Consider the following 17,029-nt stretch of genomic DNA (forward strand, 5'->3'; position numbering starts at 1 on the left):
TTAGTTACGCACTTCTGATGTTGGTAATTTTTGTGACTAAAAAATATGCTGATACTGTGTTTGTGCATAGGAAAAGAGCAAATTTGAATGTATAATAATCTGGTGCATTTGGGAGATGTTTGATGCTATATCCCAGCCAAGTTAACCACTCATGGAATTAATTTTTTTTATTTTGCTTGGTTGACTGGAGACATTAATCTTATATCTGTGGAAAAGCATCTTTAATGGCAAAAAATTGATCAGAGATACTTGGTATTTCTCTGGCGTCAGAAAAGATTTTGAAGGAAAGCTATCAGTTGACAATACACCGGCAGAAACAGAGACATTCGTCACTTTATTTTTCTTACATAATGAAGAAATACCCAGGTGATGATTTCCAATTCGTGAAGTATATTGAACCATGTACTGTATTCATGAATATAAATTGAGCAGACGTGGCATGCATTTTTCATATAAAAATAACACAGCGTTGCTCCTTCTGATAATTCTTCTTTGCCTGAAATATGCTTATTCTGAGAGCATCACTACGGAGTTAATAGTGCACTGCACAACCGCATGTTAAAAAATATGAGTGCTAAAGGACACAGAATGTCTTAAGGAGAAATTATTCATAGATTTATAATGACTGTGGCTGGCAGCATTTTTCAAGGACGGGATCTTTCTGCATCTTCCTTTCCTTTCCCACTTTTTCTGCAAAATCCTTCATCTCTAAATGGTAGCATCCCCCAGCCAGCCCACTTCCATCCAGGTAGGCTCATTCTCAGGCTGGATCATGTTGCTTGCCAAGCAGCGCACGGCTCGCGCTTCACTTCTCATCGGCGCTTCTGCCTCATTAGCAGCTTTACCCTCCGCAGCATCCAGACTTTGCCCATTTCTCAATTAGTCCTAGAGGAGCGGTCCCAGCAGAAAACCTGCAACGTCATGGTGACTTTGAACACAGAGCCAATCGCAGGTGGAAACAGAAACATCAACTTCGCATCCCTGTGCAGTCATTCATGTGCCAGCCGTGCTCCCACTGAGCAACCGGGAGGACCAGACTCTCCCTAATTTATGATTTTCCTCTTTTGCCAAACATGAAACTAGTAGGGTAGAATATGACCCTTAATATGCTCTAATCATATAAAAAGCCCTGCAAGTAGGAGCCCGTGTGTATGCAGATGTTCTTCTTGATTAAATAAAGCTTCTCTGTTTACATCGTGCTAGGGAGCTGCATTACAAGAAAGGTAAGAGGGTAAGATAAGAAACGTGACCTGAAAGAAAACTACTAGATTAGACTTTGAAGGCCAAATACTGGTGTCCTTGAAGCCAATGGCAGTTTTGCCTCTGAGGAAGTAGCCAGAAGCTAATAGCACCTTGTGTCTGTTCAGGGCTTTACTGTTCCACGCTGCAGTCAGGCATCCCTCAAGGTGGTCTCTGCAGCTGAAGAGCGTGAGGAAGATGTGCTGCCCGCTCAATGTGTGCATGCCGGTGCCGTCAATTCACAGCATTTGTTTATTCCCCTTCAGTTTTCACTTCCAGTAATGCTTCTATAGAAATAGAGCAACTTTTTGACAAATGTGGGGGGAAATGATGGGATCATTTCCTGTTCCTTAGAACAGTTTTAATTTTGCCCCTACAAGTGACAGGGTATTTGAAGACGTCTTTCTTCTTTCAGGTTACCAGCCTGTCCTGCCGAACCAGCAGCAGGGGTTCCAGGGTCTCATGGGAATGCAGCAGCCGCCCCAAAGCCAGAACCTGATGAATAATCAACAGGGAAATCAGGTGCAAGGCATGATGGTGCAGTATCCAGCCATGTCGTCTTATCAGGTACTTGGGAGCCATAAAGAAAGACTGCTTTTGTCAGAGACTGCGTAATTGAATTAAGTTTTCATATCGCAGAATGGTCCTTATTAACTTTGTTAGGACACTGTGAGGCAGGAGGCCTCCTGATAAATATGCTTCTGAGTCAAATTGGTTTCTTTGCTTCCTGTTTACGTATTCTTAGTACTCCTCATTTTCATTCTGAATTGGGAAGGCTTCAGATGAACTATTTATTACAGCCTGCAGTGTGGGTAAAATGTCACAAAGGATGAAGGAATTATACTTCTTCCTGTGAAGAAAATGAATTTAAAAAGATAAAAGACAAAACATTGGGGTTGTTTTGGGGTTTTCTTCGCCAGTGCAGTATTGTTTCCTGTAATGAAGTTGAGGGCTTTGCCTGATCCAGTTAAAAATTACTCATCTGTGGAGACTCCTGCCAAAGATCTCACCGTGTCTTCTATAACAAGCTGTAGCCAGACAGATTTTTGTTTATTGGATTTTGGGGAGAGGGAAGGCAGTGGCTTGATTTTTACTAAGTCTGTAAGTTACCCAGACTTATTTCCCCAACTTTATACCTGGTTTCTGGGAGATATGCCAAGAGCCTGTGAGAGGTTGCCTGTGCTTGTTTCCTGCTGGTCCCTCTGGAAAGTTAAGGAACTAAATGACATCTAATTCGTTTTAATAGATTGCACTGATTGAGCAGCCATTCACCTTTTCCTTTGGCTTCTCTGAAAACACTACAGCAACCCAGATGGAAATGGGGGAATTGCTTGTGGGTAAAATTTTCCCCTTACGTCTTCAGAATTACTATATTGAAAATGCTTTTTAAAGGTTAATGATCGAGTTAAAGGTTTAGACCTTTTAGATGGCCTAGATATACCAGGGCTGAGTCTTCTGTTTGCACTGATTCCAGAAATTCGTGTACAGCTCGATCATGACAGAGCCACTTACTAGACTCAGGAGCAGAGGGCTTTCTCTTTAAGCCTTCTCTAACAAAGAAAATCCTCAGGGACGAGAACAGTTCTGAGCAGCACAAAACAACACATATTGGCAGAACGTGTTATATACTCAAATTCAGCTAGAAGGAAGATAGGGATACTCAGGACCTACTTTAATTTGTTTAGTAATTACTTTTTTTTTTCCTACGTCTCTCCATATTCCTACCTAGGTGCCAATGACCCAGGGTTCTCAAGGATTGCCGCAACAATCATATCAACAACCAATCATGCTACCTAATCAATCAGGTCAAGGAACACTTACAGCCACTGGAATGCCTGTCTACTGTAATGTCATACCTCCTGCCCCACAGAACAACCTACGGTTGATTGCCCCACACTGCCCCTCCAATAACGTTCCAGTTATTTCTGCCAGCTGCAGGACAAACTGTACGAGCATTAACAATGCAGGGTGGCAGGTCAAGTACTGACACTGTGGCTTAGTGTGGATATACGAGGATAGCGGTGCATTATTTGACAAAATAACTCATGGCCTTCAAATGAAGAGGAACACAACAGGATAATCAGTTGAGGACATAAGTACTGACTATGCTCAAGTGATTTGCTGCTGGAAAAATCTGTAAAAAAATAAAATAAATTTTGAAAAAAAAAATGTTTGCTGGTTAATGGTGCATATTTTTGTCATGTCTGCTAGGTATGCCTTTATAGCTTAGCTAGTGACATGAATTCATTGAGGTAAGATTTTTTCCTACCACTGAACACCACTGTGTAGATTGTAATATCCCCGATTCGGATTAGTTTTGTACTTCGTGTTGAGTTTGTGAAGCTAAAAGTATTTAAAAATATAATAAAATCACATTGTACCAAAGCTGTAATGGAAATGAAAAAACAAAAATGAAAAAAGAGTTACTGAATGGAAGGAATAATTTATATACACTATAGAGTTTTTTTATGGATATATACTGTATTGTAGTGCTTAATCACAATAAAGCTATTTGACCTCATGGAGAAAGGTCATGTTTTTACCACCTGCTTGGTCTCCTCTCTGTTTCTGAGTGAGTGAACTCTCCTTTGTGCGTTTTCTTGTTTAGGTGAAGCTAAGGTGAAGCTAATGATGCTTAATGGGCTTATAGGAGTTTGGTGACAAGGCAGGGTACCTGTGTCTTAGCATACAGTTCCAGAACAGCTAAGACCACTTAGAAATTGTAGCATAGACACCCAGACAGTGTTCAATGAATGATGTACCAGATCATCTTAAACTAAATTTGTGCTTTTCCAATCCCTAGGACCAGTAATGTCACAAACACAATTTGCCACAGCTACAAGCCTCCATCTACTTACCAACTTATACCTCTTCAAGAGGCCAACCGACAGTTGAATGTAAGAAGACATAGATGTCCAGTGAATATCCCATCTACTGGCTGGAAGATCAATTGCTACTGAGGTAGCAACCACAGTACCCAGCCATTATTCTCCTCTGTAGAGATACTCTACCCAATTATTGCTACTTCAGCTATAAAGCTATTTTGCAACAAAAAGATGACAACCCAAGAATCTCGTCCATCGTGTTCAAGTAGGGGGGGTTGAACAATATCTTTGGGTTTTTGGCTCTTAAAACGGGCAGCACAGTTGTTTGCCAGAAATATTTAAAACCTTTTTTTGAATTCCTGTGGTGTTTATCGTTACTATGTCCATGTTCACTTAAATTCCCAGCTTGTTCTGATAAATTATTCTTCATTCATAAATGCTGCATGGACTTCCTCATTCTGCTTCAGTGATGACAACATCCAAGTAGCAAATGTGTTTACCAGACAAAAGCCTCTCTTGTTTTTCACTTAAGCTGCATTTTTGATCAGTTTTGAACACCATTAAAATAGGTAGGAGTTGAGCCCCCAAGTGTTACGCATATGCATCATGAAAACGCCTGAGATCCTTCTGTGCATAAAATCTGCATGTGTCATAGTATGATTTAGGTACGCTCAGGATGACAGTAGCCTACAATGCCCTTGACTACTGTTAATCTGAACATGCAACAGCTTTTATTTTCCTTTCAAGATGGGTACCATTTCCTTTGCACACTTCAGCTGTGGAAGCAGGAACTGGAAGGGCTACAACCTATATTTAAAAAAATATTTTTCTTTTCTATACAATATAGATATCTTTCAGGGTTCAGTCTTTTTTTACATATGTGTCTTAAAGTGTGGCATTTCTACTGAATCCAGTCCTATGGGACCAAACACTGAATTTTTTGTAGTGTAATCATGATTCATTTGCTGAGAGACAGTCAAGAACATGAGCAGGTAAGTAAACACAATTCACTCTTCAATTAGAGGTGAAGTGCCTTGGGAGACCATACTGATTGATTTTTTTTTTTCTTTTTTTAAGTCAAGATACTGCATTTGAATTTTGCCTGTGACCCTGAGCTCTCATTTCAGATGCCCTGCATTCTATGGCTTATTTCCTTTTAAAGTTTCATATACTATGGAGGTTTTTCTCCTAGCATTACTATAAATACACATAATTGGGTTTGCTGCTGCTGAATGACTGACGGCTGAATGAATGGCTGTCCTTCTCTGTCAGGGCTCCACAGTCCAGCAGGAAGGACCCGCAGGTGACCTTGAGTGGGACACATTGCATGTAGCCAGGCAGAACAAGAGGGGAGGGAGGGTGAATCTCTGTGCAAGCTGTGTCTGGAGTGAAGAGACCCTTTGGTAATCACTATATTTAAGTCCTGTTTCTTCTCTTCCCTGAGGCACTACTGTTACCTTATTGATCTTCCTTCTTGTCAGAGAACGATGAATGAATTGCCTGGTAAAAAACAAAAAAACCATCTGCTCTCAGCGTCAGAGATCAATGGCAAGCTGGGCTGGGGATGCTTTCAGTTGCGATGGGGAAGGGAGTCAAAAAGCAAAGCCTAGGAATCTTGCTTCTGTAAAGAGAAAATCTCTCCTCGCGTGCTTACGCTACTCTTGGTGATGTCCTCTTGGCAAACAGCACATCCCATGACCGAGCATGACCAGGAGTTCCCATGGTTTACCTGTCCCTGCCCGTTCAATAACCAGCTTGTGTAAAACACCTCCGTAGCTGCGGGAGCAGGGTTCCCAATGACTGACTTCTCTCAGCCTTGTGGCAGTAGCACCCACCTGCACGTTAATGAAATGAGACTTTTAACTTTTTATGTAAAATTGAGCAGTTTCAGGAGGAGGTCACAGCCACCCACCCCAAAATGGCCTACATCCTCTGATTGTCTCACTCTCCCAAGAGTTTGAATCTCCTTAGGCATATGAGGAAACTGAATTTGATCTCCCTCAGCTGTGGAGAATGTGCTAATTATTAAGGTACCATATACATGGGGGAGACATCTGACGTGGTGGTGCACATATTTGCTTTATGCTGGAAGAATTTATATTTGAGGACAATTCAGTAATTCTGTTTCTATATCAAGTGAAGCACAAAAATTATTCTCTAATTTTATTTTTTTAAGGATACAATATTTTAAAGTCTTTCTCCTAAACTTTTTGTTCCTAATAAAAATATTCTGAGCTGGATTGCTTAGCAGCCTTCTGCTATTAAACCAGAGATGTTTCAGCATTGTCAGAAGGTGAGGAGAAGGAGGAAAAAAGAAGCGACCTGTAAATACATGTAACAAAAATGGGTGGGTGAAGTTCAGTGTGTTTTTCTCAGTCCTTTGAAATATTTTGTAGGCACTCCCCATAAGAGGAGTGCTATTAGACTCACCTGGCCAAACTTAGTTCAGGCAACTCAGCAATTTGTCACTTTGAATTCAGAGTCCATCTTGTAGTAGTGAAATGATTTACAGGACAAGCTCCTCTGCTGCCGGGTTGCTCTGTCACAGTGGGCTTGTTTTTCTTGGAATTTGGCAGGCTCAGGCAGCTACTCTGTGGCAGTCTTGCTGTGGTGCTGGAGACCCTTCGTTCCCTTTACCTTGCTTGCTGGTTGCATATTGCTTTCTCCTTTTTTATATTCTGAAGCTGATGGAAAGTTCTCCCAAGGCCCTGTACATATTTGATTTGCCACTACTTTTTTAATTTATATTGCACTGAGAAACCAAAGAGTCATATCCTGAATTAAGCTGACTGCATCAGATGACACTGATCAGCCTTTTGGATGGGTCTAAGTCGTTTGGGCTGTAATTCGCAGAGGCTGTGCATCCTAACAGAAGCCAGATGCCATTTGCTATTGTTTTGCCCTTTGTGCTGCCCCAGAAGTCAATGATTTCCTTCTAAAACTGTATTCCCTTATGTTTCTGTTTAACTCTGTGTGAACAGCTTCCTGTACTGAAGGAAGGCTGCATAAATTATCCCAGCAGCAAGGGATGGAAATGCGCAGGGAGGCTGTAGCACGCCCAGAGCACCTCACTCCCTGCCCCGTTAGCTGCTCCGTAGCTTGGTGACCCGCCCCGGCACGGCCACTGAGCTCTTCAACGCTGTTGTTTCACTGGCGTTCCCAAAAGCGATGCAAAATGTGTGCTGGTCGGTATCCTTCAGCCCTCCTGTTCACAAGGCTGTTGAGCTGCGGCATGCATTGCCCCACTGGGCTAACTGCAGAGAAACCGGTTTCCTCCCTTAACACTCAGTGGAGAGGCTCTGGTGGAGGGCAATACCTGCTCAGGGCTGCGAGCTTTGGTTTGCTGGCTCTCTCCCTTGACCGGCAAGGAAGAGGTAGACTAGTTCCTTTAGTCTTCTGGAATATGCCACTCATTCTTAGCCCAGAGACTATGCTTTAGAAAGGCGCACAGCTTCAACATCTGCTTAGCTCATGTTGTCTAAAACCACATTTCTGGTGTAGGACATCACCATCTAGTCTTGGGCAGTGGTCAGCTTAGGGCAAACATTGAGCCAAGCTCTGACTAGTGCTTCAATAGCAATCCTGTGAGCTGCAAGCACTACTCAAAGCTGCGTGGCAGGCAATAGAAATGCCTTGAGTGTTTTGGCAGGGAAAAAGCCTTTTTTCAGGTGGCATTTTGTATATAATCCATTATTTCATGTCCAAAGTCCTGGCTTTTCTGAGCATCAGATGTAATTGCTACTTAGAGTGGTTTTTACAGTGTTTTGTCAGTGACCTAACAGAGGTTAATTGATGTAGGAATTACAGGAATAAACTGCAAGAGAGCACCTGAGATTAGCTTTCAAGCTGAAGACTAACAGGTGTTCTGGGTAAACTTACGCGTGGCTTGTTGAAAAGCAGTATTGAATTCTTTCCTGGTTTTCATTGGAGAGATCAGCTGCAAACCTGCACATGCTCAATGAAGCATTACATCTCAGTTCATCCTTGTGTTTTTAAGGAATAATTTTGGAGGCTGCAGATTTAGGAAAATCTGACAAAAAATCTTTACCTTTTATGTTGCAGGTGCAGTTTTACAAAAGACAGTTGTAGAAAGAAAATGTAAGTAGAAGATAATGTTATAGCAAAGATATATGCTCCTGTCATGGTTTAACCCCAGCCAGCAACTAAGCACCACGCAGCTGCTCACTCACTCCCCCCCCATCCAGTGGGATGGGGGAGAAAATCGGGAAAAGAAGTAAAACTCCTGGGTTGAGATAAGAACGGTTTAATAGAACAGAAAAGAAGAAACTAATAATGATAAAGATAACACTAATAAAATGACAACAGTAGTAATAAAAGGATTGAAATGTACAAATGATGCGCAGGGCAATTGCTCACCACCCGCCGACCGACACCCAGCTAGTACCCGAGCCGCGATTCCCTGCCCCCCTTTCCCAGTTTCTAAACTAGATGGGACATCCCATGGTATGGAATACACCGTTGGCCAATTTGGGTCAGCTGCCCTGGCTGGGCATGAGAAGCTGAAAAATCCTTGACTATAGTCTAAACACTACTGAGCAACAACTGAAAACATCAGTGTTATCAACATTCTTCTCATACCTAACTCAAAACCATAGCACTGCACCAGCTACTAGGAAGACAGTTAACTCTATCCCAGCTGAAACCAGGACAGCTCCCCACTACAGAAGTTACCTCCATTGAATATACCCCTAGAGGAATGTTTTAAAAGAGTCCCCTCAAAGAGTGCTGTGTACCTTAAGATAAAAAAAAGCAGAATTCACAGTTCCCAAGGCTACATGGGTTTTTTTAACCCTAAGGGTGCATCACATGGGTGTGAATCAAGGCACTTGCCATACCCAGGTTTTGCTTGCAAATCTATGCTAGATCATCTCCACCAGCATGAAAAACTGCTTTTATCTGCATGGAAAACAGATGCACATGAAATCCTTTGGTAATTTTTTTTTTTTTTTTGTAGGTAGTGGCCAGTGGGCCACTGACTGTGATAGGAAGACCAAGTAAATTGATACTAGACAAGACTGGACATTTTCTACTTACCTCCCATTAACTTCGATCTCACTGGGATCAAACCTTATGCCAGGTGGAGCTTGTTGGGGAAAAGAGCTTCTATGCATGTGTGTGTATGCGAGTCAAAATTTTCACGATGGAGAAAAAAGAATTGTTTGGGGTTTTTCTAAAGCCTTTCAATTTAAAACAAAAGTTTTACAAAATTTCTTGTGACCCATACTCCTGTTTTCTAAGCCAAGTGTTGCTGATTCATTGAGGGCACTATTTAGTCATGGGACATGATGTCAGGAGGTGGGTGGTCACAGTACAATCCTTTGATGTGCAAAAGTCCAGGCAGTTATTTGCACAACAAATTATCTTATCTAAGAACCAAGGAGGGAAAAAATTGACATTGAGATCAAACCTTAAATGGTAAATCTGGACAAATTCTGCCTTTGAGATAAAAAGTTCATTAGAAATACATTAGAGGATATTTCCACAGCAGAAAAAAAAAAGAAATTACCTCCAATGCCTCAGACTGTGCCACCCATTGTAAAGGCCAGGAGATCAGACCTTAAAGCAAAGTGCTGGATATTTGTAGGCTTCCTATAAATAACAGTTTAGAGCAATTCACGCATAGACTCTCAGTTAATCACATTAGCAGTAAGCAAAATGGAGGCCAACTAGCATTCAGAATCTCCCAAATTTTCAGTGAGGTTCAAGTCTTGACTACACTTAAGCTTGAGGTGAGGTTTCTCTGATGCAGAGCAAGCAGGAATGCATGTACGTGAAGCTCACATGGCACTTGAACCAAGCTCCTGTGTGCGTTAATGGCCACTCTTTCATTTTGTTTCATCCGTACAGATGAAATGTTGAGACATACAGCATGCTGTAATTCAGAACTGCTCCAGGCATCCACTGTCCTGCTTCCTACTGGGTGCATAAGCCTGTTGGGCAACATATTCCCACGACTGTGGGCTGCGCACAGTTTGAAACTTCTTTTATTGGCACAGATATCAGAAAACCACATGTCGTGGGGCTCACTGCCATCTTCCACTAGGCTGAAATTATCAGGGAGTGTTTCAGAAACTACAAAGGGGTCCAAATTATATGGATAACACTTGGGTGAATCTGGATGCTTGGATAAATCTGGATCCTTCCTGCTGTCCTGGGGACAGAGAGAGGGGGAGAAAAAGGTCTGGTTTAAGTATTTCTTGAACAGATTTTATCTTCCCAGTCCACTGGGACTTGAAGGTTATATGTAGTTGGCATGCGGTGGAAAGAGTTACTGCTGATGTGTGAATAAAGATGTTGCAGACATTGGAGCTGTCACACAGCAAGGGAATGAGCTCTGGACAGGAAGCATTCATACAGCATAGGAATTTTTTTTTTCTGAGAGTTGTTCTATTACTTATTCATGTGGTTCTATGGTCCCCTGGACTGGGGCTGTATTTTTTAGAAAGCTGCTTTGCTCCTCAGCAGATGTTCTGTGGTACAGAACTAGAAGTATTGCCCCTCTTTGCCTAAGAAATAATTGGGTTTGAGATCAATTTTTTTATTTTTTTTAATGGAAAGGCTAATTGTCTGAACAGATGTATGGATCTGTTTAGCAAAAATGTCTGTTAGTGAGAGAAACTAACGTCCAAATAAAAGTATGTAAAGGGAAGCTGTGTTTTTTTCACACCACTTGTCCAACACAGGACCCTGTATAACTGTAGTTTATGACCATTCTTCTCATCAGTAGAGCATGGGTTTTTTTTAAAAACAGGGAGTGAGGTTTAACTACAAAGGTACCAGTGGCTCTTTTAAAACATTTTCGTGCAAAGAAATATGCCTTTTTTTGTGAGACCTGAAAATTTCCTCTGCATTCAAAAGCAGCAGAAATACCTGAGAGCAGGCTGCAGTGGCAAGGGCTTTTTGCTCAGCTCTGCTGGGATGAGGTCTGTGGATGCTGCTAGACAGGTACAAGTGTCTAAAAGAGAAATTTTACTGCATTTCTTTTTTTTCCCCTTTTCCCTTCCTCTTTGTACTGCCCAGTTTTGTTCCAGGTAAAAAAGCCTGTACTGCTGGGAGCAGGGGCTAAAGGGGCTCTGAAACGTCATACACAGAAAACTAATGGCTTGCAGATTCAGTGAGAAAGGTGTGATGGCAGCTAGTTTTGGGGAGCACGTGAGGAGGTTCAGAGCAGCTAAAATGCTGCTGTATGCTTCAGGCATGTGTGCTGAGCCCCTGGAGATTAGCATGGCAAAGTCTCTGAAGCTGCTGGCTAAAGCGAGGAGCCTGCACTCGTGCTTGCTTGTGAAGGCGTGCCAGCACCAGCGTGAGAGACATGTGTGACCTGATGCCAACGTGGCTTGCAAATGAAGTCATACCCTGGCTGCCTGTTCTCTGGGCCTATTATGGATGGTGTTGTAGTTCTCTGTACAGCAGAAGCATGAAGAAGCCAGCTGTGGCCGTACACAAGTTGCCAGGGAGGGCATTTCTAATATCAGCAATATGTATATGATCAGTAGAAAAAGGATGCCTAACGACCTGGCACCCTTGAGATTCAGGAGGGAGATGAAACAGATGCTAATAACCACACTGTGGGAGGGGTGCTGTGGGAGAGGACCTATCTTCTGAGCTCATGCAGAAACACAGGTGGAAAAGGCACCATTAGAGATTCTCAACCTGTGCTACCGACAAAGAATATTTCCCTTTGCTGCTGCTGCTTTCATTAGAAGAAGGAGCTATTATCCTCAGTTATTCTGAGCTGTGGGAAGACCAAGGGGAAGTGCTGGGATGTGATCTTTGCTGCTGACAGATAAGAGAGCAAGGGCTTTCAATTCAGTGCACTGTGTCTACGAATCCCAGAAAACCAAGGGTCACAACTGTTCTGGTTTTCAGCCTGTTACCCACTGTATTTCTTCTCAACAGTCATTTATCTGTGTCTGGCTTCTCAGCTGGTCCATTTCAGGGTGAAATGGTGGCTGGCAGCTTGTAAGAGAATCTGGGTCCCAAGCCAGCCTATGCAGGAGTTAAGACCCCGACAGCAGAGACCCATGTTGCTGGTGGCTTTCAGATAGCAACGAATGTCATCTGTGGGCCCAACTGCCTCAACAGATGCACATTCCTGTCAGTCAGCTTTGGTTCACATCCACACTTAGCTTGCAAATAGTGCCTAATGCCGATGGCCCTAGACATGCAGCTATGTGACCTTCTGGTCACTTCTGTGGACCGAGCCATCCTGGCATCTGTGAAGCTCAGAGTCACGATAAAGCAGGCGTCCCGCTCAGTAATCTGCTGCGACACTTAATCCTGCATTTGTTTCTTGCTTACTTACAGCAGCCGAAGTGGGCATTAAGAGCCCATCGTGCCTGTGGCACTGGAATCTGGAGCTGCGCTTCGGCGGGTGGCATTGCCTCCTCCCAGCCAGCATTGATAACTGCTGGGCAAAGTCCAGCGCTGAAGTAAGCTGATATGACCAGTATAAATAATTGCACACACTCAGCTTTTAGAAGAAGCAGAGCCCTCTAGGGAATGGACAGAACAACTTTGCCAGCATTATTTTTCCAACCTCAGTCAGAGTAGACATGTTCTCCCCAAAGATGTGTGCTCTCCTGCAAACCAGTGTGGTCTCCTGTTGGTGGCAAGGCAGGCTTGAGAGGCTCCTTGACAGGCATGCTGCTGGGCTCCAGCCATGCCTCTCTTTGCTTTTAAACATAAGCTCGCTCCACTGTTTGGAAAGCACTAACTTTAGCTCCCCTCAGAAATGTTGGACTGCACGCTAGGGAGGTGAAAGCAGCACAGGGACACACTTGTATTTAATGCATTGGCTGCTAATAAGGTAGCAGCATTTTTTTGACCCTTGTCATTTCCATCATGATTCTACAGAAAGAGGTAGAATACGTCTGGAAGTTGTTTTACACTGACATTAAGTCCTTCTGAAAACCTAGCTAATTAAAATTGTGTTGTGTTCCAGTTTTGTTACGTCTCTGCTGTTAGTGCACATAAGACAGTGGCAAACACCAAAACCAACAAGGACAAGTGTAAAAAATTAGCTAATTTAGTGTTGTACTCGAACACTTTTTATTTATTCACTCATGGTTTTTTTCCTCCTTCTTATGTGTGCTTTCTCAGCTGTGCATTTTTCTTAAAATGCCATTGACCATTGAACATCAATTAGAAGATAAGGGAAGAGTTATTTTTCAAGTACTGCCACCATCTCTGAATTTCCTGTTGAATTTTGTAGATTTTAAATTCACAATTTCCTAAACTTAAAAAAGTTTTTTTTTTCTTTTCTTTAAAACAATCTTCATAGCCACAAAATGCTCTTGGAAACCGAATGTGGTATTAAAATTATAAAAACAGCCAATACACTGGAAAATACATTTTCCCCGACATAATTTATCTTACATGCTGTTGGCACTCAGGCTAGCTAATATGCTTTTGGCTAAAATACACGAGATACCAAATGTGACTTTAATTGGCAAGTCTCTTTGAAAGAGCATGCTGGTTGAATGTGTGCAGTAGAGCTGTCCATGACAAAAGATACATGGGCAGGAAAACCGCCATCTCAGGGACTAGATTTACAAAGTCCTTACAATTCGCTGTTTTATACAATGTAACAGTAGCATCAGCTAGAGTCATGAACTTGCATTAAGGCATCACTGGTTTGCACATCTATGGCCATCTTCGTGCACAGAATCAACTCCTAGTGTGTGCTGGTATCTAGAAATAGCAGCAGGAAAATGAGGATCATTTTGGATGTTGATAATGTGGAGCTTCATGACTGAAATCTGCTTTTTTCCTGCTAATTCCTGTTCTCTTTTACTAAAAGGCTTAAAATTTCTACCCTCTTTCAGGGGTACTGCTGATCATATAGGAAACCCTCTCCAATAGCACCAAACTCTTGATAATAATGTTTCCTAGATGTTTCATTGTATACTCCCTGTGTAAGGAGGCTAGCCTCATCATTTCTTAGCAGATGGAGCCACTTGGGTGACGCGTTTTGGCCAAGATCGTGCAGCAAGTTAGCAGGCAACAAAAAAAAACAGAAAACAAGAAGAGTGCAAGAGTGCAAGAGAAATACAAAGTTCCTCCATGTAGCTGATGTTAAAACTAGGAGACATCAGCATGGTAATGCTCAAGGCTGTAATGAATTCCTCGTCCTCAATGTTTCAAAGGAAGGTGCAGGATGAATCCCAGAAGTAGGATTCATGCCTTGCTCATTCAGAGCAGCTTAACTTCAAAGGCAAGGAGCAAAACCTGTCTGGTTCCACCCCCGCCTTCTCTTACTGTACTTTCTTGATTGATTCATTTTTTCTCCTAAGAGGTGGATAACAGGGTTGTTGATATATTGGCAAAAAATGGGAGAAATCCAACTCAGCCAGCTTATAGAACCTGACTTTTCTGATGTCAGGTTTTGAGAGAGAGAGAGAGAGATAAACATATATACTTGTTCTTTTGGTTATCACTGAAATACAATTGTCCAAAGTTTGAGTGTAGTAGGGCCTGAGAGAGCTGAGAAATCACAAAAAAGTTGGACAGATGTGATTGATTTTTTTTTTTCTTAGCTACCACAGTTCTAGTGAAACAAATCAAATACAGCTTTAAAACTTCCCTGCTTGAACTTCTCCTCTTCCCCTTCCCTCTCCCTGGGGTTTCTGTTTTAGAGCTCTTGAACTGATTTGTTGAGACAGATCAAAGCATAAAGTATTTCTCAGCTGGTCTTATTTCTCTCACTGGATTGTAGTGGCAGGAGACAGGCAGCTCATTACAACGGGGAGAGCGCTCCTGTGAAACCAACTTCATTACAGCTGGTAAGAAAAATAAGATTCTGCTGGAGCCATAGTTCAGTCTCACCATCACAGAAGTAAATTATTTTAGAATGAATAAATAATGTCACACTGCTGCTCATTAGGGTATGAGGCTGAGTATTAACATGATGTTAAATACATCTGAACTGTACTGTTTCTCTCTGGTACGGTGAAGCTTTTGAAGTACATCTTGGGTTTCTCCAATTTCAAGCATGTTTCCCCTATGCTTGTTCCTTTTCTTCCCTCTTCAACAGTGCTTCAGTGAACAGAGAGGATGGGGAGGGAGTTCTGCACCTCAACAGCTTGTGAGCCTTCTGTAAGGCGCCAGAAAGTATTGAATCTGACTATGTTTTCAGGGTGCATGAATGTGGTTATCTGAACCTGAACCCCTTATTTTTTTCCAAGAGTGCATCATGGATGCATAGTATAAAGCAGAAAACTCAGAACCAGGCAGAGTCCAGGCCTGTTGGCTGTGAGCTCCGGTTTAAGAGCAGCTCAGAGCAGACAGATTGGGAGGCTGCTTCTTGCTGCAGACCATGCGTGCGAGCAGTCTTTTCGCAAGCTGCTGCCAGACAAGGGGCAGGGCAAGCTTTCCACCTTTGCCTTCTTGTCCTTTCACCAGCACAAGCCCTTAGCAGTCCCCAAAACAGAAGAAAAACCCACGTTGTTTTAACCAGATCAATGCCATGGTTTGCTCGCAGCTATGCAGACTTCATGGGTAAGGCAGCGGGAATGACGGCTCCATTCAGCAGCAGAGCTGGTTTGTGAAATTATCCCCTGAAAGAATTTTAATCTCAAAAAAGTGGAAAGAGGAGATGAAAGAGAAGGGAAATGACCCAACTAAGGCCACAGCTCAGTGGCAGGGATGGGAACAGATTTCAGGTCTCCTGACTCCCATGAAATCATGCCCAATTCTGAAATATCTTTGAGCTGCACATGGCTTTACAGGTAAATTAAAACACAGGACATAGAAAGCAGAATGGAAGTGCCTTTAATTGGAAAGGCACTCTCCTCCTGAGGGTTTGTGCTTATGTTTCTGCTTAAATGCAGCATGGTACATGTTGTGGGCTCTTTTCCTCTCCTCTTCCTTCACATAGGACAGAAGAGAGCCAGAGAAAGATATGTCCCTGGAGGGAAATGTAACTGTATTACATGTCAGCTGGTGATAATTTTTTGAGTGGCAGGACTGGGCATTTTGGACAGGTATGGTTAGAGCACAGGCGATATCCTCAGCAATGAGGTGAGAGGTATTCATGCTGGCAGAGGAGCTAATCTGGTCTAGGTGAGCATGCAGCTCCATTTAAAGCCAGTGCAGCTGTCCCATCTACCCAAATGCTAAACTTTGCTCAGGCTCTGCTGCAAGCTCCCTCACAGTGTAAGTCAAGATGTAGGATGGAAGCGAGGTCAGATCCAGAGTTTGCTTGCTAAAGGAAAAGGTTGAGCGTGGACAAGAGAAGGTAAAGGGGTAAGACAGATTTCCAAAGCTGGGCTTGCTGCCCCTTGTATGGCTGCTGGGGAATGGGAGGAGAAGGGCTGGTGGAACCAAGTCCATCACTCAATAACTTTTTCTCTGTATGCCCCAGTGTTCAACTCAGCAGCAGCAGCCTAGTTTCCTAGACTTGTGGTGTAGAAAAAGCAGACAGTCCCTTACAGGGTGGAAAATGAGACATGGCTTCCTGCTTTACCTATGCCATCCTGTATGCTGAGATTTTAACAAGTGTACCATAAAATTGGACAATTTTGGCTGGGTTCTTGCAAGACAGAGCAAAATAAGGCTGTGTCTTGTGAGCCCAAATGTACTGCACTCCTAGGTCCTCTGGAAAGGAAGGACCAATAAAGATGTGACATGAATGTACATTCCTGAAGAAGGGCTGAAAAACGTCAGGTTCCCTCCCCACCCCTGTCTTGGCAGGCCTACTGTGAAATTAAATTTCCCCAACAAGGCAAGGTTTGAAGAACATAAAGCACATGAAGTCTCCTGGGGAGGCTGTATTTGAAAATTGTGTCCTCAGTTTGCTGTAGTTTAACAGCATGAGAGTGGGCTCATTGGGATTTACTGTACACTAATGTCACTCTTTGATAGTTCATTCATCTCACCTTTCCATGATGCTCCCACATGGACATGTAGATCAGGGATCTCTGTGGGGCTTGTGACCAAAGTCA

General features: G+C 42.8%; 1 protein-coding gene across 29 annotated transcripts in view; it reads left to right on the plus strand.

The window, feature by feature from the left end:
• The window catches only part of ARPP21 (cAMP regulated phosphoprotein 21), a 206,041-nt gene extending 202,260 nt beyond the window's left edge, over positions 1 to 3,781 (plus strand). For all 29 annotated transcript variants that reach the window (XM_075056504.1, XM_075056438.1, XM_075056455.1 and 26 more), the window contains 2 exons: positions 1,655 to 1,806; positions 2,969 to 3,781. In XM_075056504.1, the coding sequence (XP_074912605.1) occupies positions 1,655 to 1,806; positions 2,969 to 3,226 (410 nt within the window). In that variant the 3' untranslated portion in view covers positions 3,227 to 3,781. The remainder of the gene's footprint in view (positions 1 to 1,654; positions 1,807 to 2,968) is intronic.
• Positions 3,782 to 17,029: the final 13,248 nt, after the last annotated feature.

This window comes from Buteo buteo, chromosome 2 (genome assembly GCF_964188355.1).
Source record: "Buteo buteo chromosome 2, bButBut1.hap1.1, whole genome shotgun sequence".
NCBI classification, from domain to species: Eukaryota; Metazoa; Chordata; class Aves; order Accipitriformes; family Accipitridae; genus Buteo; species Buteo buteo.